Below are 21,740 nucleotides of genomic sequence, written 5' to 3' on the forward strand. Positions count from 1 at the left end.
AATGCAGAACCCCCCCCCCAACAGGCCGCCACACGGCACATACACGCTGAGATCCCGCCGGCCCAGCGCAGGTTAGAACGGCGCCGGCGGGACTCGGCTCTTTTCCTACGGGTGCTCGGGCATCCGGGCCGGAGAATCCACGGGCCAGCCGCGTAGAACGGCCCGCGACCGGCGCCGCGCCAACAACGCCGCCGCCAATGCAGCCGATTCTCCGCAGCCGACATCGGGTCGGCGTGGCCCGTTCGCGGGGCTGGGAGAATCCCGCCCATGTCTCAATGTCCATCGATTTTCCACTGTGAGAATTCCACACTCTTCCTATCAGCACTTCCAAATTCTGGCGGCTGCTTTCAAGTTCTGGCAACGTTGCCATCTCAACTTAGCAAATTTGTTTTCGCAATTTTCCAAATGGAAACGGTTTGTTTTTCCTTTCCACACACTGATTTTTGCAGGCGCTGACTCACACTGCAGTCCCAGTCCTCGGAGACCCCTGTTACTCTGCCTCGATATCCCCGAAATAGAGAGTGTCAACAGGACATTTAACTGTACCCCCAGTGAAGCCCAATGAGGGAGAGCTCTTGATAGTTACTCAGGTGTCTACACCTGTATGTGTGCATGTCTGCCTCGGTCTGTGCTTGTGTCTGCGTGTGCCTGTGGCTGCACCATGTGCGCGCATGTGTCTGCGCATCTGCGCCTGTCTGCATCTGTCTGTGCCCGTGTTGGTGTCTGCATTGGTCTGCACACATGTCTGAGTCTGTCTGCCCGGGTGTCTGCGTCTGTCTGCCTGTGTCGGTCTGTGCCTGTGCGCGTGTCTGCGTCTGTCTGCCTGTGTCGGTCTGTGCCTGTGCGCGTGTCTGCGTCTGTCTGCCTGTGTCGGTCTGTGCCCTTGCGCGTGTCTGCGTCTGTCTGCCTGTGTCGGTCTGTGCCTGTGCGCGTGTCTGCGTCTGTCTGCCTGTGTCGGTCTGTGCCTGTGCGCGTGTCTGCGTCTGTCTGCCTGTGTCGGTCTGTGCCTGTGCGCGTGTCTGCGTCTGTCTGCCTGTGTCGGTCTGTGCCTGTGCGCGTGTCTGCGTCTGTCTGCCTGTGTCGGTCTGTGCCTGTGCGCGTGTCTGCGTCTGTCTGCCTGTGTCGGTCTGTGCCTGTGCGTGTGTCTGCGTCTGTCTACCTGTGTCGGTCTGTGCCTGTGCGCGTGTCTGCGTCTGTCTGCCTGTGTCGGTCTGTGCCTGTGCGCGTGTCTGCGTCTGTCTGCCTGTGTCGGTCTGTGCCTGTGCGCGTGTCTGCGCCTGTCTGCCTGTGTCGGTCTGTGCCTGTGCGCGTGTCTGCATCTGTCTGCCTGTGTCGGTCTGTGCCTGTGCGCGTGTCTGCGTCTGTCTGCCTGTGTCGGTCTGTGCCTGTGCGCGTGTCTGCGTCTGTCTGCCTGTGTCGGTCTGTGCCTGTGCGCGTGTCTGCCTGAGTGTGCCCAAGAAGAACAGAGTTCCACTCTACTGCTCGCCTGAATGGGCCATCCCGCCACTGTCCGGGGCTCATTTACTTTGGGAGGTTTAAAGGTTAAAAAAAGTATGGAAATTGACAATGGACAGAATTACGACAGCAGAAAACGTGATTTTATTTTCACTGCTCCTACACAGGCACACATCGAACACAAAAATGGGTTCAGGTCACAAAAGGTCAGGTCTCACATCATGCAAAAGGTTGTTGGCTTTCCAAATGTTACTTTGCAGCGAGAACAGGCACACTTTGTTCAGTCCAGTTCTTCCCTCTACCTCATTGACCAGACAAACATTTTCAAACGTCGCTTTGAGATGGTGCGTGGAATACAAAAGCAGGGATGTGATAATGGGACCGGGTAAAACGTTGGTTAGACTGTCATGATTTGCAGACATGCACATAATGAGATACAGACAGGCAGCTAATGAACACAGAGAACAGGACACAGCCAGTCAGCAGGCAGAACACTTGGGGGTGGTTTCCCACTATAAAAGGCACGAGGCACTCACACTCCACCTCTTTCCACTGGGGACATCTACAGAGTGAGGCGGGTGTATATATCACATAACACCTACAGCACGTGGCTAAGAGCTAGTCTGGTTCAGTCAGACAGAGTAATCACACTTAGATTAGCAGAAAGTCGAACTCACAGAGAACTGAGCTAACTGTGTGACAGATCCAATAAATCAAATTGAACTAACTTCAAGGTCTGGAGTATCTTTCAGTTATAGCTGCATCCAGTTGCAGCCCGTGTTATCTCAGTGTGCTTAACATGACATAGACCACACCTGGAGCTCTGTGCACGGCTCTGGAAGGACAACGCTGTCCAGAGGGGGGAGAGAGAGTGCAGAAGAGATTTACAGGAATGTTGCCAGGGCTTGAAAATTGCAGCTACAAGGAGAGGAAGGATAGACTAGGGTCGCTTTCCACAGGATAGAGGAGGCGGAGGGGTGACCTGACTGAGGTTGACAAAATTATGGAGGGGCCAGATCAGGTTGGACAGAGAAAGGTTTGTTTTCCCCTTAACTGAGGGGTCAGTTACCAGGGGCCTTAGATTTAAGGTGATTGGATGAGAGGGGACATGAGGAAAAAAAGATTTTCCCCCCAGAGGGAGGTGGGTGTCTGGAATTCACGACCAAATTTAGTAGTTGAGGCTGAGGCGCTCAACCCATTGAAAAAGGTGCCTGGATCTGCATCGGAATTGCTGGAACATATAGGGCTATGCACCAGGTGCTGGACAGTGGGATTAAATTGAGCAGCAAGTTTCTTTTTTCTCGGGTACAATGGGCCGAATGGCCTCGTTCTGCGCAGTCATTATTCAACGGTGCTACGGAAAAGGCAGCGCAGATTTTAAACAAACATCTCAAGATATTTAACATGGACTGGAACAAGTGGGCTTTGTAAAAGCTCAAAAACAAATTTAAAATGCCCACACAGGGGGGCAGCGCAGTGGGTTAGCACTGCAGTCTCACGGCGCCGAGGTCCCAGGTTCGATCCCGGCTCTGGGTCACTGTCCGTGTGGAGTTTGCACATTCTCCCCGTGTCTGCGTGGGTTTCGCCCCCACAACCCAAAGATGTGCAGAGTAGGTGGACTGGCCACGCTAAATTGCCCCTTAATTGGAAAAATTAATTGGGTACTCTAAATTTAAAATAAAAATGCCCACGCTGCAATATTAGCCACTCTAACCCCGCACAAGCACACTGTAACTCCCCGCTGTTATTAAGGGAGGAATGTTGTCTTATAACACACGGATCATTCTCACCTTCTTCCGCGTCTCCTTCTGCCTCTCCCGGAAATCTTCCAGGCGTTTTACCTCATCCTTTAACATAACAGCCAGCTGAATGTGCAGATTTCCGATGTTTTCCAGTTCTGAAACAGCCAAATGGACATTTTTAATCTCATCTATTCTGTCCACATAAACCGGCAGGTAGCCCGTCTCCTCAAGACAAAGCACACTATAAATATATATTCTATATCTTAGTGGTTTCCTGTGTGTCAATTAAGTGCATGCGTGTGGGTGGGCGTGTATGGGGGGGGGGGGGGGGAGAAATGTTTCAACGTGGTCTTTCAGTGTCCGATTGAGTCACACAGAACATATGGGCCCAAGTGTATGTTGAGCTTAGTCGTTGCTATGTGACGCCCCCCCCCCCCCCCCCCCCCCCCCCCCCCCCCCCCCCCCCCCCCCCCCCGCCGTCCCACCCTCACCCCCACCCATCCCGCAGCACTTAGACCCGAAGAGCCACCAAGGACAGAGTTAGGGGAAAAGCTATTCACAGCAAGTTGGATTCTTGCCCCCACAGTTGAATAGCCACTCCTGCAGTTCGGTTGATTCAATGCTCTTGTGAAAATGCTAAAACAGGGTAAATTGTGGGGGGTGCAATGGAAAACAGACTCCTGTCCCTCGCTCTCTCTCCCTGCTTCCCTCTCACACCTCCTCTCCATTCTCTCCCTCTCTCGCACCCTCCCCCCTCTCTCTCTCACAACCTCCCCCCTCTCTCTCACACCTCCTCTCCATTCTCTCCCTCTCTCGCACCCTCCCCCCCCCCCCTCGGTCTCTCTCACACCTCCTCTCCATTCTCTAGCTCTCACCCTCCCTCATCTCTCTCACGCACCCTCCCCCTCCCTCACACCCTCCTCCCTCTCTCTCTCTCTCGCACCCACCTCCCCGTCTCTCTTGCACCTGTTGTGTTCTGTTACCTCGAGTAACATAAGCTGCCACTTGATGTCGGCTCTGCTGACAGATGCTCCAGACCTCGGAGATAAGTTTAACGTATTTATTGAGTGATTAACAATGCTCCTAAATGAGTTCGACACTCTGCTAATCTGACTCTAGTAACTCGGTCTACTCTGCTAACTATACAAGCTTGCTCTGGACCATGTGCTAGGGTGTGATGTTGCTGATAATTAACCCTGTCTTGCTCTCTTGGTTTCTGCCGGTGGAAGAGGCAGAGCCTGTGTGCCTTGTCCTTTTTATATGGGTCGTGTAGTGCCCCCTTGTGGTAATGCCACCTCTGGGTGTCCTGATTACCCATTGGTTGTATCCTGTTCTAATGACCCATTGGTTGCGTGTCTGCATATCATGACATCTCTGGTGCACCCTCTAGTGGTTACTTAGTTGTAGTGTATTTACATTAACCCCTTGTGTATATACAGTGATGCATATCACTACAGCACCCACCTCCCCCTCTCTCTCTCGCACCCTCCCCCCTCACTCGCACCCTCCCCCCCTCTCACTCGCACCCTCCCCCTCGCTCTCTCTCTCGCGCCCTCACCCCTCTCTCTCTCTCACACACCCTCCCCCCCCTCTCTCTCGCACCCTCACCTCTCTCTCTCTCTCACACACACCCTCACCCCCTCTCTCTCTCACACAACGTCCCCCTCTCTCTCTCACACACCCTCCCCCCCCCCTCTCTCTCACACACCCTCCCCCTCTCTCTCTCTCGCACCCCCCCTCTCTCGCACCCTCACCTCTCTCTCTCTCACACACACCCTCACCCCCCTCTCTCTCTCTCACACCCCCCTCACCCTCTCTCTAACACTCCCTCCCCCTCACTCTCTCTCACACACCCTCCCCCTCTCTCTCTCACACACCCTCCCCCTCTCTCTCTCTCACACACCCTCCCCCCCCTCTCTCTCTCACACACCCTCCCCCCCCTCTCTCTCACAACACCCTCCCCCTCTCTCTCACACACCCTCCCCCCCCTCTCTCTCTCACACACCCTCCCCCCTCTCTCTCGCACCCCCTCTCTCTCGCACCCTCACCTCTCTCTATCTCTCACACACCCTCCCCCTCTCTCTCGCACCCCCTCTCTCTCGCACCCTCACCTCTCTCTCTCTCTCACACACCCTCCCCCTCTCTCTCTCTCACACACCTCCCCCTCTCTCTCTCGCACTCTCTCTTCCCCTCTCTCTCTCACCCTCCCCCCCTCTCTCTCTCACCCTCACCCCCTCTCTCTCTCACACACACCCTCCCCTCTCTCTCTCTCTCTCATCGCACCCTCCCCCCCCCTCTCTCTCTCTCTCTCGCACCCTCACCCCCTCTCTCTCTCACACACCCTCCCCCCCCCTTTCTCTCTCACACCCTCATCCCCCCTCTCTCTCTCTCTCTCACACACCCTCCTCCCCCTCTGTCTCTCTGACACGCTCGCCCTATCTGGTTCAGCTACTGGGTGAACACGCAGTGTCGAAAGAATGCCATTCGGCCCATTAATTCCATTCCGGAGGGCCGATTTGGTCCGAAACACCTCCTCGACACCGAAAGAGACCCAACTGACAGAAAACTAGGAGAAAAACTGACCAGGAGAGAAAGGAAGGAAGGTGACCGACGATGTCTAAAATTGGAAAACGCTGGTTTTCAGCCAGGTGTTGGAACCCAAAAATTGGGGCAAGAGAGGAGAAAACCTGCTTTTACAAAAACGTCAAGAGAGTGGTAGATTCCTCCAGGTGGAGGCCAAAGCCTATAATTGGGTTCAGAACTGGCTAGATTTTTGGAAAAGAAAGTAGAACAGGGAGAGTATTTTTCTTAGCTCAATCGGAATTGGGAGAGAGAAATGGGTCTGTTGGATTGAACAACTTGCGCAGTTTCAACGATCTCTATTCTTATTTGGGGTCAAGGTTCAGGTGACAACCCACTTTGGCTGAACTCATGATTTAAGGGTTAGAAACTTTAAGGATGCGGATACATCCCTGGCTGAGATCAACTCAGTGGATAGGGACCATAGGACAAGCTGGCCTGCAATAGTTCTGGGTCAGAAGGTTGTGGGTTCATGTCCCATGTTTACATGTGAAAAAATGGCTCCATCGGGAGAATCCTGTAAAGATTAACGGAAGGGATTCCCTGGTCCCCCAGCCGTGTGTTTCACGGGGGAGCGCCATTTGCTGGTGGCGGGATTCAACCTTCCCGTCGCTCGGCAATGGATTTCCCATTGAAGCCCCCCCACTCTGCGGGAAACCCACGGGTGGCTGGATGCACTGCCGGAGGGAAAAGAGGACCCGATGCTGGAGAATTCCGACCAGTATGTATATGACACAAGTACGCAGTCAAGTATCTGCTACTTACGTTGCTTTAGACTGTCAAAGGCTCTTCGTAGAGTGCTGGAAAAAGAAACCAGAGGAGACATCATCAGTAAAGGTCCACTCCTTAAACCTACCTCTTTGACACAAGACTTTGGTCACTTGTCCCACTATCTCCGTATGTGGCTCACTGTCACAGTCTGTCTGATAAGTGTCCAAAAGAGCACAGGGCTAAAGAGCTGGCTTTTAAAGCAGGCCAAGGCAGGCCAGCAGCATTGTTCAATTCCCGTACCAGCCTCCCTGAACAGATGCCGGAATGTGGCGACTAGGGGCTTTTCACAGTAACTTAATTTGAAGCCTACTTGTGACAATAAGCGATTTTCATTTCATTTCATTTCATAAGACACAGGAGCAGAATTAGCCACTCGGCCCATCGAGTCTGCTCCACCATTCAATCATGGCTGATATGTTTCTCATCCCCATTCTCCCCATAACCCCTGATCCCCTTATTAATCAAGAACCTATCTATCTCTGTCTTAAAGACACTCAGTGATTTGGCCTCCACAGCCTTCTGCGGCAAAGAGTTCCACAGACCCACCACCCTCTGGCTGAAGAAATTCCTCCTCGTCTTGTTTTAATGGATCGTCCCTTCAGTCTGAGATTGTGCCCTCGGGTTCTAGTTTTTCCTACTATTGGAAACATCCTCTCCACGTCCACTCTATCCAGGCCTCGCAGTATCCTGTAAGTTTCAATACGATCCCCCCTCATCCTTCTAAACTCCAACGAGTACAGACCCAGAGTCCTCAACCGTTCCTCATACGGCAAGCTCTTTATTCCAGGGATCATTCTTGTGAACCTCCTCTGGATCCTTTCCAAGGCCAGCACATCCTTCCTTAGATACGGGGCCCAAAACTGCTCACAATACTCCAAATTGGGCATTATAAAGCCTCAGAAGTACATCCCTTCTCTTGTATTCTAGCCCTCTCAACATGAATGCTATGAAGCACTTGGTTAAAGGCATTCTAGAAATACAAGGTCAGTTTATTGAGCAATGTTTTTCAATGAAATATCCACATCAAATCCCCTCTGCTTCCACCCCCAATGAGGGAACCTCTCTTTTTCCAGAAAATCTCTCCTTCTGAGAACATGGCGGTGCACAGTTCATCAATTTTTTTTATTCGTTCATGAGATGTGGGCGTCGCAGGCTCTGCCAGCATTTATTGCCCATCCCTAATTGCCCTGGAGGGGGCAGTTAAGAGTCAACCACATTGCTGTGGGTCTGGAGTCACACGTAGGCCAGACCGGGTAAGGACGGCAGATTTCCTTCCCTAAAGGACAGGGAACCAGATGGGTTTTTTGGGGTTTTTTAAAATAAATTTAGAGTACCCAATTAATTTTTTCCAATTAAGGGGCAATTTAGCGTGGTCAATCCACCTACCCTGCACATCTTTTTTTTTTGGGGTGGTGGGGGCGAAACCCACGCAAACACGGGGAGAATGTACAAACTCCACACGGCCAGTGACCCAGAGCCGGGATCGAACCTGGGACCACTGCGCCACCGTGCAGCCCCAGATAAGTTTTTACGACAATCGACAATGGATTCATGGCCATCATTAGACTTTTAATTCCAAATTTTTATAGAATTCAAATGTCACCATCTGCCGTGGTGGGATTCAAACCCGGGTCCCCAGACCATTACTCTGGGTCTCTGGCTTATTAGTCCAGTGACTATACCACTGCGTCACTGCCTCCCCAGCTGCATTGAGCTACAAGCCACTTTGTGGCCTTTACTTTATGTTTACAAATTAAATCTTGTTTAATTTACCTTCTCATGCCACTTGCAGTTGCCATGGCAATTACGAATGGGCAATAATTGTTGGCCGAGCCAATGACACCTTCAACACATGAAATAATGACATAAAAAGCCTAACGCCACTAGGTGCGAGGAGAGCAAAGAGGACCATACTCTACAACCACAGCCAGATACTGTGCAGTTGGCTACCACAGTTACATTCCGGTTAAGAAAGTAGGAAAGATTAATGAGGTTTGGACAGTTTTGTTAAATACATATTCTGCTGGAGCTGGGCGACAGATGGCTGGTTTCAATTTCACAGATTTCAAAGCACACGTTGTGTCATTTGAAAACAGGCAGCCCATAAACCAGATCCTGCAAAGCTTCCTTATTTCTGACATTTGATCTCATGGGCCCGTTTGCTCCTCCCACTGTCTCCACAACGCGGTAATCTTCAACCACTGTGGTTTGGGGTCCTCCAAAACTCTCTCCCAGGAATCCCTCCAAATATTTGTGATCCCTGCCGCAAATTCCAAAAGACAGAATCTACAGGGACATCATCCTGCAAAAATAAAAACCTTTATTTACCACCTTTGCAGAATGTGTTGGGGCGAACAATCACAGAAATCTCATCAAAAAAGGGACGGCTGTTTGATGTCCTTGGGGACTGACTCGCTTCTCTAGGGATACTTGTTTTGGAAACTTGCCTTTCTAGTCTGTCAGAGGGCCAGTCTGTGCTTACATTAGAGGTCACATGGGGAACCCTGTCAGCATCAACGGGGCCGAGGTGGAGATGGTTAGCAGTTTCAAATTCCTCGGGGTGCACATCTCCAAAAACCTGTCCTGGGCCACCCACGTCGACGCTACCACCAAGAAAGCACAACAGCGCCTATACTTCCTCAGGAAATTAAGGAAATTCGGCATGTCCACATTGACTCTTACCAGCTTTTACAGATGCACCATAGAAAGCATCCTATCTGGCTGCATCACTGCCTGGTATGGCAACTGCTCTGCCCAGGACCGCAAGAAACTTCAGAGAGTCGTGAACACTGCCCAGTCCATCACGCGAACCCACCTCCCATCCATTGACTCCATCTACACCTCCCGCTGCCTGGGGAAAGCGGGCAGTATAATCAAAGATCCCTCCCACCCGGCTTACTCGCTCTTCCAACTTCTTCCATCGGGCAGGAGATACAGAAGTCTGAGAACACGCACGAACAGACTCAAAAACAGCTTCTTCCCCACTGTCACCAGACTCCTAAATGACCCTCTTATGGACTGATTTCATTAACACTACACCCTGCGGCGTGGAGGCCTGGATAAACGATATGGCGGGGTTCATAAAACTGGAGCGGATGAAGTTTGCGCTGAGAGGATCGGCTCAAGGGTTCACCAGGCGGTGGCAACCGTTCCTCGACTATCTAGCGGAACGTTAGGGGGAAAATAGATAGCCAGCAGCAGCAGCCCAGAGGGGGGGGGGGGGGGGGTGGTGTAAATTGTTTGTGTTCTAGATGGGGTGAGGGGGCGGGGGGGAGCACTATTTCGTGTTATTTTGTTAGTTCACTATTTTATTTTAACAATGTTATCTATCAGTTATCATGTTACCATTTTTGTTGATTTGTAAGGGGGAAAAATTGTGTTCGAAAACTTTAATAAAAATATATATTTAAAAAAAAAAACACTACACCCTGTATGCTTCATCCGATGCCAGTGCTTATGTAGTTACATTGTATATGTTGTGTTGCCCTATTATGTATTTTCTTTTATTCCCTTTTCTTCTCATGTACTTAATGATCTGTTGAGCTGCTCGCAGAAAAATACTTTTCACTGTACCTCGGTACTCGTGACAATAAACAAATCCAATCCAAGAGCCAGAGATAGAAATCATCACGGCACTTGTCAGCAAAAGGCGATTTTGTACCACAAATTAAGGGGTGAGACTCTCTCTACCCCAGCCACATGTTTCTCAGTGGCGCGTCGCTCGCTTGCAGGGGAGGGGAGGGGTGCGCTGCACCTCAATGGTTGGAGAATTCCGACAACTCTCATAAGAAATACCACTCAGTAAGTTCACAGATGACCTTGGGTGGCCGTAACAACACGTTCCTGACAGTATCTCTTCTTCTCCCCTCCCATTGTGGTTATATACACATGCATAGTAATGTATATAGTTAGATATACAACCTCCGACCAGCAGGTGGGGACAGAGATCCACCATGCGACTCCAGAGATCGAGCAGTTGGTAGTATGTCGTACTAGAGGACAGTCACATTAGAAGTAGCTCCAGGAGAATTCACATATCGTTACCGCTTGTATCATAGTTTCTTTAGTTATCTTTCCACGTGTTCATTTTGTCAATAAACTATCTTACTAGTAAAGAACTAAGTGTTCTGTGTGCTTCCTTACAATGGCCACAACACAGAACATAACATGGTACCAGACGTGTAGAACAATTGAACATAACTTGATTGTTTTGCAGATCAAAAATCTATCTATCTCGGCCTTGAACATATTTTTTTCCCCGTAAAATTAGAGTACCCAATTCATTTTTTCCAATTAAGGGGCAACTTTAGCATGGCCAATCCACCTACCCTGCACATCTTTTGGGTTGTGAGGGCGAAACCCACGCAAACATGGGGAGAATGTGCAAACTCCCCACAGTCAGTGACTCAGGGCCGGGATCGACTCTGGGATCTCGACACCGTGAGGCAGCAGTGCTAATCACTGTGCCACCATGCTGCCCTTGCCTTGAACATATTCAATGTTCCAGCCCCCACTGCTCGCTGGACAAGAGGATTCCAATGATCCTCAGGGAAGAAATTCTTCCTCAACACCAGGGGAATAAGGGAAACCCCTTATTTTGAAAGTGTGCCCCCTGGTTCTAGACTCCCCACGAGCAGAAACATCCTCGCTTTATCCACCCTGTCAATGCCCCTTCAGAATCTTGTATGTTTGACTTAATGAGGCGGCAAGGTGGCACAATGGCTAGCACTACTGCCTCACTACACCGAGTACCCGGGTTCAATCCCAGCCTTGGGTCGCTGCCAGTGTGGAGTTTGCGCATTCTCCCTGTTTCTGCGTGGGTCTCACCCCACAACCCAAAGATGTGCAGGGTAGGTGGATTGGCCACGCCAAATTGCCCCTTTTATTGGGGAAAAAATAATTGGGCACTCTAAATTTTTTTTTAAGGTTTGACTCCATGAGTAAACCTGATCAACCTTCCCTTAAAACAACTCTCGTCGTCCCAGAAATTAGCCAAGTGAATCTTCTCGGAATTGTGCTCATTATTATAATTGCCTGTTCAGTCCAAATCACAGATGATGGCATTGCCCAACAGGAACCTTGCATCAGCTGGGCTGAATTTCCCCATCTTCCTCTCCCTAAACTAGCTCGATCCTAAAACAGGTATCACACCCAACGCAGGCACAGTCATGTAAAGGAATAATTCTGCATGCTGAGCCGTTGAGTCTGTTCAAGTCTTGAGATGGATAGATCTCTACAGATTAAAAATATCTAAGGGATATGGGAATGGCACAGGAAGATAGTGTTGCTGCAGAGGATCGGTTATGAACATAGTGCCATAGACTCCCTACAGTGCAGAAGGAGGCTGTTCGGCCCATCGAGTCTGCACCGACGCTCTGAAAGAGCATCCTACCTAGGCCCACTCCCCCACCCTATCCCTGTAACCCCGCCTAACCTACGGGTCAAATTTAGCCTGGCCAATCCACCTAATCTGCACATCTTTGGACTGTGGGAGGAAACCGGAGCACCCGGAGGAAACCCACGCAGACACGGGGAGAACGTGCAGACTCCGCGTAGACAGTCATCCAAGGCTGGAATCGAACCTGGGTTCCTGGCTCTGTGAGGCAGCGGTGCTAACCATCTGTGCCACCGTGTTGCCCGGGCTGAGTGGACTCGAAGGGTTGCATGGCTTATTCCTGCTGATATTACTTAAGTTCTTAAGCATCGTGTCTAAGTACCCCTTCCGTAAGAACTGTATGGAGCCAGTGGCAATATTACTGGACCAGTACTCCAGAAGCACAGGTTAATGCTCCAGGGACAAGTTCAAATCCTACTTTGGGTTGGAATCTGGAATTTTTAAAAAATCAGTCTCATTAATGATGATCATAAACCTACTGAATTACCAGATAAGCCCATCGGGTTCAGCAATGTCCATCTGGGGAGGCAATGGGACTCCAAAGCACAGTGGTCAACTCTTAACTGCCCTCTGAAATGGTCATAAGTCAGTCATTTATTGGCAAGGCGACTCAACACCAGAAAAGAACCAAAGGACCTTTATCCTAAATATGAACCTACCGTTTCTTTGTGACGGTGTTGATCAATCATTAACGCCCTTCGTTCAAGTGTAAAAGTACTTTTGTCTTGTTATCCTTGGTCTGTCTTGGTGCTTTAACTAGAATTGTTTCCTCTTAGAGCTATTTGCATCACATTTGCATAAACCACAAACAAAGTTGGAAACAGCCAGTCATTTAAATACAGATTCAACTACATTGAAATTTCCATCGAGATTGCCTCGTAGGGGAGATAGCAGGAAGTGATTGGAACTGCCTTCATTCTCTGCGCAAAACATGTTTTGGTGATCATTTTTCCGTGAACCAAGGTTTGCCCGATTATAAAAAGGACGTTTAGTTTATATATTATTTTTGAAAACCCTGTCACAGGATGTGGGCTTCGCTGGCCAGGCCTGAAGGTGGGTGAGCTGCCTTCTTGAGCCGCTGCAGTCCCTGTGGTGTAGGTACACCTACAGTGCTGTTAGGGAGGGAGTTCCAGGATTTTGACCCCCGCGGCAGTGAAGGAACGGCCGATATATTTCCCAGTCAGGATGGGGAGTGACTTGGAGGGGAACCTCCAGGTGGTGGGGTTCCCAGGTATCTGCTGCCTTTTGCCCTACTAGATGGTAGTGGTCGCAGGTTTGAATATAAATAATTTCAATACATAAATAATTTCAAATGTTTTAAAGTAAATACCAAGGAAATACATTTTAGTTCTGTTTTTTAATTTAAAGTACCCAATTCGCCTACCCTGCACACCTCGAGGTATGGGGGTGAAACCCACGCAGACACGGGGAGAATGTGCAAACTTCACACGGACAGTGATCCGGGGCCGGAATCAAACCCGGATCCTCGGCGCTGTGAGGCAGCAGTGCTAACCACTGCACCACCCAACAGTAAATGTAAATACAGAGATGGAGGATGCCCCCTGACCATCCGAGGAGTTGCTAGATTTTCTCACGGAATTGGAGAATGATTTTCCCTCAACCTTTCCGGAAATTAACCAAAAGCTTGATTCTGCTGCCGGCCTTTTTTAAAAATCCGTTCTTGGGATGCGGGTGTCGTTGGCTGAGCCAGCATTAGTTGCCCATCCCTAATTGCCCTTGAACGGAGTGTCTCGCTCGGCCATTTCAGTGGGGGCCAGTCAAGAGTCAACCACATCGCTGTGTGGATCTGGAGTCACGTGTAGGCCGGACCGGGTAAGGACGGCAGATTTCCTTCCCTCCCTGAAGGACATTAATGAACCAGGTGATAGGTTTTTGCGACAATCGGCAATGGTCATCATTAGACTTCAAATTCCAGATTCATTTTTTTTTTTTTTAATTCAAATTTCACCATCTGCCATGGGTTTCGAACCCAGGATTTCAAAGCATTAGCCTGGTTCTCTGCATTACTAGTTCAGTGACAATATCACTATGCCACCGCCTCCCCTGCTTGCACAAGTAGCGAACAAGGCACCATGGGTGTACAGATTGATCCATGATCATCTTATTTTTACCTGTCTCTTCATATATATTTACACGTTGACCTGTCTTAACAATTGTAAGCATTGCATGTCTTGGCAATATTCTTGCTAAGGGGTTGAGGCAGCATCTAAATAAACACTAGCGTTAAATTCCCTATTTAAAAAAAAAATATTCTTATGAGTCCATCAAGATGAGAAATGTCATTGAGTAAAGAGGTTTCAATATCGGGCACCCAAAGTTAGCAACGAGGTAGGCTTCGTGCAAATTAGATGTGGTGTAAAAGTCTCTCTGCCAAAGGACCATAGGAGCAGAACAGGGAGACCGTAGCAGTGTGCCGTTCCCCCTGGTCCATGTTTGTGTGGGCAAGTACTGAACAGCACATGGCTGCGTTTAAATTTCAAACGAACAATGTTCGGCAGTTAACTGTCAGTGTGCACCACCTGGTGCATCCTCCACGGCAATACCTCCACCAATCACAGTCCACTTGCCAACCAACCAGCAGGCTCTCAGAGTATAAATTGTTTTCCCATTATACTGGTGTTCTTGCAAAGTGTTCTGATGAGTGCAAAATCAAAAGCTTCGACCTGTCTCTTTTTTCCAGCAATACCCAAGTTCCATACTAACATACGACTAACTGAGAAAATTATTCGACCTAAAAGATGACAGGTTCCCAGGTACTGATGGGTTTCATCCTCGGGACCCTGGAAGAAGTGAGCAAAATACTACAGATGCTGGAATCTGTAGAGTAGAGGGTGCTGGTAGGGCAGGGAGAGAGAAACACACAGTTAACATTTCATGCCTGTTGGACTCTTCATCAGAGCTAAAGAGAGGGGAAAGGCGTTGGAGATTATAGTGTAGCTGTGAGAGATAGCAACAAGAACTAGAGATGCACGGCCTGTGTGTGGGGTGGGGGGGGGGGGGGGGGGGGGGGGTGTGGGGGGGGGGGGGGGGGGGAGGGCTGATTTACATGGAGACAAAAACTGTACGGGATCTTAAAAAAAGGGTTAAGATAGAGGAGAAAGGTCGTAGTCTGAAGTTGTGGAACTCAATGCGGAGTCCCGAGGACTGTACCATGCCCAATCGGAAGAGGAGATGCTGCTCCTCCATTTTGCATTCGTCTTCACTGGGGCGTTGCAACAGGTCAAGGACAGACATGTGGACACGAGAGCAAGGTGCTGAGTTAAAACGGTATGCGACAGGATGCATGACGGCTCTCCGCAAGCTCTCTCAACCAGACCGCTTTCTTTTATCTCTGAGCATCGTTCTGACCTACTAAAACTCTTTTCCACTTCACATATAATTCACTGTAACCAATCACTATTTGTTGATGTACCACTGTTAATCATAGATTATCATAGAATTTACAGTGCAGAAGGAGGCCATTTGGCCCATCGAGTCTGCACCGGCTCTTGGAAAGAGCACCCTACCCAAAGTCAACACCTCCACCCTATCCCCATAATCCAGTAACCCCACCCAACACTAAGGGCAATTTTGGACACTAAGGGCAATTTATCATGGCCAATCCACCTAACCTGCACATCTTTGGACTGTGGAAGGAAACCGGAGCACTTGGAGGAAACCCACGCAGACACGGGGAGGACGTGCAGACTCCGCACAGACAGTGACCCAGCGGGGAATCGAACCTGGGACCCTGGAGCTGTGAAGCAACAGTGCTAACCATTGTGCTCCCGTATTGACCATCCCCAATTGCCCTTGAGAAGGTGGCGGTGAGCTGCCTCCAGCTGTACCTGAACCTTGGGAGTGTGGTTTGGAACCACAATCTGGTGATTCAGTGGGGAAGAGGGCGAAGACACCAAACCGGCCTGACACACCATCCCCACACGACAACATCTTCAGGGAAGAAAAATTTCTGAAGCTGATGAGGAATATGCTGGAAAGGTGGAACAGCTGGATCAGCAGTCGAGAGAGGGAGATAGATTAAAGCATCAAGTGGAACCCTTCATATGATATAGGTTGTAACAAATGTAGGTTAATGAGGTCCACGTGCCTTTTATTCCAACATAAAATGTATTGTGCTGGGGGCAAGTTGAATCTGTACAGCAATCCCAAGAGGCAGATTCTTCTGTTACAACATCTGATTAAGCAAAAGCCTGGAGGCGGGAGACTAGATATTCCGGGGGAAATAGGATCTGAACAGCCTCAGTAAGCAGCACTGGCTGTGTTGCCTGGAATTTCTCTAATAGGAAATTCCTCCTTTTGGGGAGGACTGGAGGGATTTGACAAAGCCAATCCTCCTCCTCCGCCACCCCTCCACACCCCCCCCCCCCCCCAACTCTCATCCCCCTCCCGCTCATGTCCAGCTCTCTGTCAGCGTCTAACATGCAAAATAACAAAAGCCCAGGGACCAGTTTTGCGGTCGATTGCGTTATATCAGCGACAGCAAAAACACAAGAAAGCTGGAACAGGTCTGGCTTGGAATGGGCTACTTTCCTGGGCTAATGATTCAGAGACTGGAGTTCAAGTCCCATTACTATAGCTAGGGAAATTAAATAGATAATTTGATGCATCTGGAATTTAAAAACAATTCTAGCATCATTGGTGCCAATGAAACTCTCAGGTTGTTTTAAAATCCCATTTAGCTCATTAACGTCCTCTGCCTGGACCTATAGGTGATATGCGTTACTTGTCTTTAAAAGCCGAACCGTAAAACATAAGAACAGGAAGGTTATGATGGAGCTGTGTAAAATGCTAGTTTGGCCACAGCTGGAGTACTGTATGCAGTTTTGGTCACCGCACTATAGGAAGGATGTGATTGCGCCAGAGAGGGTGCAGAGCAGATTCAGCAGGATGTTGCCTGGGCTAGAGCATTTCAGATTTGAAGATAGACTTTCCGTAGAGCAGAGAAGGTTGAGGGGGGACCTGATTGAGGTGTACAATATTATGAGGGGCACAGATAATCTTTTTGTATTATACAATGAATGAACACGGCCAGCAATGTACATAATTGTTTATATGAAATATAATATAAATGAAATATATTGCTGGCGGGTTTGTTACATGACTTTCCCCCATGTCCCAGCCAACATATCCCCCCTCGTTACGTACTGCTTTCCTACACCGAATGGAAAGTAAAAAGACTCCCCAACATGATGATGCTGGACTGTTGGGCAGCACGGTAGCACAAGTGATTAGCACTGTGGCTTCACAGCACCAGGGTCCCAGGTTCGATTCCCTGCTGGGTCACTGTCTGTGCGGAGTCTGCATGTTCTCCCCGTGTCTGCGTGGGTTTCCTCCGGGTGCTCCGGTTTCCTCCCACAGTCCAAAGATACATAAGAACATAAGAACTAGGAGCAGGAGTAGGCCATCTGGCCCCTCGAGCCTGCTCCACCATTCAATGAGATCATGGCTGATCTTTTGTGGACTCAGCTCCACTTTCCGGCACGAACACCATTTATTCTTCAAAAAACTATCTATCTTTATCTTAAAAACATTTAATGAAGGAGCCTCTACTGCTTCACTGGGCAAGGAATTCCATAGATTCATAACCCTTTGGGTGAAGAAGTTCCTCCTAAACTCAGTCCTAAATCTACTTCCCCTTATTTTGAGGCTATGCCCCCTAGTTCTGCTTTCACCCGCCAGTGGAAACAACCTGCCCGCATCTATCCTATCTATTCCCTTCATAATTTTATGTTTCTATAAGATCCCCCCTCATCCTTCTAAATTCCAACGAGTACAGTCCCAGTCTACTCAACCTCTCCTCGTAATCCAATCCCTTCAACTCTGGGATTAACCTAGTGAATCTCCTCTGCACACCCTCCAGTGCCAGTACGTCCTTTCTCATGTAAGGTGACCAAAACTGAACACAATACTCCAGGTGTGGCCTCACTAACACCTTATACAATTGCAGCATAACCTCCCTAATCTTAAACTCCATCCCTCGAGCAATGAAGGACAAAATTCCATTTGCCTTCTTAATCACCTGTTGCACCTATAAACCAACTTTTTGCGACTCATGCACTAGCACGCCCAGGTCTCTCTGCACAGCAGCATGTTTTAATATTTTATCATTTAAATAATAATCCCTTTTGCTGGTATTCCTACCAAAATGGATAACCTCACATTTGTCAACATTGTATTCCATCTGCCAGACCCTAGCCCATTCACTTAGCCTATCCAAATCCCTCTGCAGACTTCCAGTATCCTCTGCACTTTTTGCTTTACCACTTATCTTAGTGTCGTCTGCAAACTTGGACACATTGCCCTTGGTCCCCAACTCCAAATCATCTATGTAAATTGTGAACAGTTGTGGGCCCAACACTGATCCCTGAGGGACACCACTAGCTACTGATTGCCAACCAGAGAAACACCCATTAAACCCCACTCTTTGCTTTCTATTAATTGACCAATCCTCTATCCATGCTACTAATGAGGACATTACCAGTGCGGCAGATAACGGGGAGCCAATGGATGTGGTATATCTGGATTTCCAGAAAGCCTTTGACAAGGTGCCACACAAAAGGTTGCTGCATAAGATAAATATGCATGGTATTAAGGTTCAATCCCGGCTCTGGGTCACTGTCCGTGTGGAGTTTGCACATTCTCCCCATGTCTGCGTGGGTTTCGCCCCCACAACCCAAAGATGTGCAGGCTAGGTGGATTGGCCACGCTAAACTGCCCCTTAATTGGAAAAAATGAATTGAGTACTCTAAATTTATTTTTTTTTAAAGTAAAAGGCATTGAAGTGTCCAATCATGCAGGATTGTAATAAATGGCCTCTTGTCATGATATTCATATTAACATATCATGGTGCAATCACACACACACACTGATGGACAGATCGATGGACCAATCAACACACACGCAACATCACAGCCAATCACCAGTGAGAGCACACACACTATAAAACAGGGAACACCACAGCTCCCACTCATTCCAGCAGGAGATAGCTCAGAGCACAGAGCTCACAGCGCGCCACTCAGACATACACCATGTGCTGAGTGCCTCTCTAAGAAAGTGCTAGGGCTGGGTTAACAGGTTAACTGGTAAAGTACGAACCACAGCCAGAAGTATACAGTAGATGTTATCAAGAATAATAAAACAGAGTTGTACCATCTACAACCGTGTTGTACACCCAACACAACAGCCTCCTCCTGTTCCTGTGTTTCCATAAAAGATTAACAGAAGTAAATTGATCCTGGTGCCACGATCCTGAAGTGCCATCTTAGCTAGTTGCTAACAGTATTGCTAACATTGATGCCCACAGTACAGAAGCAACAAATGTTGGGCGTGACATGCCCACACAGACGGATGCACCAATGCAGAACTGAGGGAGTGCCACACTATGGGAACACAATGTCCTTTAGGCGGAAAGATCTAATTGAGTATTTGAAGGGGCAGGGTGTTCTCCCAGTGTTCTGACCAACATTCTCCCACGCAGGCAACACCAGACTATTTGCTGTTTGTGGGATTTTGCGATGTGTAAAATGGCTGGCGACGCTCTCTTCAATGCACTGCGTACGAAGTGTTTCATGGAGGTGGCTGAAAGAGGTGATTAAAGTGATTTGCAAATACAAGTGTGACCAGGAGCTAGTCATCTACCGACCGCAGCAAAGGGAAATGAAAGATAAAAGTGCTGGGAGGAGATGGCATCGTCCCCAGGTTTTCCCCGTGAGCACTTCCTGGCAGCTAGTTCAAAAGTGCTTAACGCCATTCAAATCCTGACAACTCACCTGCCAAGTCTTACGGTGCAGGAACGTGACAGGTCACAAGGGGTCATATCGCAGTTACACACATCAGTGCCACGTTTTGAACAAGTCCCATGACTGGAACTAACACAACGCACAAAGTGCAGCTTTAACCACAGTTTCAGCAAATATCCTCCAACTTAAACCCTTTCATTTCACAGTAGGACCCCAAATTCTAGTTGTTCACCTTTTGCCAACAAACAAGACATGAGAATTGAAAAAAAAAAGGTCACTATTGAAAACAGCATCAAGGGGCAAGAGTGAGGTTGGAGAACGAGATCCGTGTCCAGATTTGTCAGACTCCTACAGGATTACAAAATCTTTTGTTGCAGGTGTGTCTATTTTTCATCATCGCCATCACTTCCTGATGCTGCAACAATAACCGCAAGCTGCTTTATCAGTCATTTGTAGAATACAGAGTGCAGGAAATGAGCACATCCATTTTGAGAAATGTTCGGCTGCAAATGAGTCAATTTTTAGCAATGTGTGATGCACAAGAGTACACTAAAATCAGACCTTGGTTGTCGGGGAGGGGTAGGGGCACTTGAAGAAAAAGGGAGAAAAGCATGAATACAGCTTCTGACCTGAACATGTGTTTAAAAGATAAAGTTTTAAATTAGAAATGTGTAGTGATAGAATTGACCTTTTCTTACTAAACTACTGGCCCCCTTATGGAACTATTGATGACATTATACAAGGACAGGAGTGCTACACCATGTACGATTGGTGCTAAGTCATAATCATTGTTCAGTTAACGACAGGCTCAGATTAATCAGAATCCAACCTCTGCTTGATTAAAGTTTTACGGATTCAAATGCATTCACCATCTTCCTCATTTGAAAATCTGTGCAACTTCAACAAAATGGGGCATCTGGGGACTGATGGATGAATTGTTTCTCAAATGGGGAAGATTTGGTCTGGGTTGCCATGTGTACCGTTGTAAACATGTTATTTTTGAATGATTCTGTGATGTTCTTATACACAGAAAGAAAAAAAAGCTCTTCCCCTTTCCACCCGCTTTACCCACAAACGTATTTAACCGCACGGTGGACAAGAGGCCAAAAACTCTGGACAAGCACTTGAGAATGGCAAAAAAAATCTGATTTACCTTTCCATCTACGCCCGGGGCAGTGAACTGTACAAAGATTAAACTTGCCCTGGTTGCTGCAGATTGAAGCACAGCCGAAATACAACGTTTGAAAAGCCTATATTATGGAAGTTCCATAGCCATCAAGTCCTGGGGTAGGACTTGAAACCTGGAGTTTCTGAAGCAGGGTTGCTACCCACTGCCACAAGATCTCCCCTTGTGTGAATGCTCATTATTATATTTCAATCCTGGTGTTCCATACAGCTCAACATTGCTCCATTGACAACATGAAGTCCCCTCAATTACATCATGAAATGGAAAAGATTCCTCAGCATGCTGTATTCTCTAATGGGGAACTCCACTCCAAGATTACAAAATCTTCATAGAATATACATAGAACATACAGTGCAGAAGGAGGCCATTCGGCCCATCGAGTCTACACCGACCCACTTAAGCGCCCACTTCCACCCTATCCCCGTAACCCAATAATCCCTCCCAACCTTTTTTTTGGGCACTAAGGGCAATTTAGCATGGCCAATCCACCTAACCTGCACATCTTTGGACTGTGGGAGGAAACCGGAGCACCCGGAGGAAACCCACGCAGACACAGGGAGAACGTGCAGACTCCACACAGCCAGTGACCCAGCGGGGAGTCGAACCTGGGACCTTGGCGCTGTGAAGCCACAGTGCTAACCACTGCGCTACCGTGCTGCCCAATGTCTTCAGTAGAGCATAAAAAGTGGAAGGCAAAGAATGGCAAAGAGACAAGGATAAACATGCAGAGGTTTTCACCTGCCAACTCTCCAAGATGCCTACTTACTTTATCTCCATTTGACCGCCGGCCTTGCGTGCAATGTTCACCAGTTCCTTCCCATACTTTTCCTCTGCGAAAGCCCTGAAGAAAT

The 21,740-nt window shown here is 48.5% G+C and overlaps 1 protein-coding gene across 2 annotated transcripts in view; it reads right to left on the reverse strand.

Annotated features, from left to right (window-relative positions):
• The window catches only part of LOC140404359 (proline-serine-threonine phosphatase-interacting protein 1-like), a 113,807-nt gene that overhangs the window by 52,267 nt on the left and 39,800 nt on the right, over positions 1–21,740 (reverse strand). For both annotated transcript variants that reach the window (XM_072492782.1, XM_072492781.1), the window contains exons 3-5: positions 21,656–21,730; positions 6,543–6,577; positions 3,246–3,352 (exon numbers count right to left, since the gene is read on the reverse strand). In XM_072492782.1, coding sequence (XP_072348883.1) covers positions 3,246–3,352; positions 6,543–6,577; positions 21,656–21,730 — 217 coding nt within the window. The remainder of the gene's footprint in view (positions 1–3,245; positions 3,353–6,542; positions 6,578–21,655; positions 21,731–21,740) is intronic.

The sequence above is a fragment of the Scyliorhinus torazame genome, chromosome 30, assembly GCF_047496885.1.
Source record: "Scyliorhinus torazame isolate Kashiwa2021f chromosome 30, sScyTor2.1, whole genome shotgun sequence".
Classification (NCBI taxonomy): Eukaryota; Metazoa; Chordata; class Chondrichthyes; order Carcharhiniformes; family Scyliorhinidae; genus Scyliorhinus; species Scyliorhinus torazame.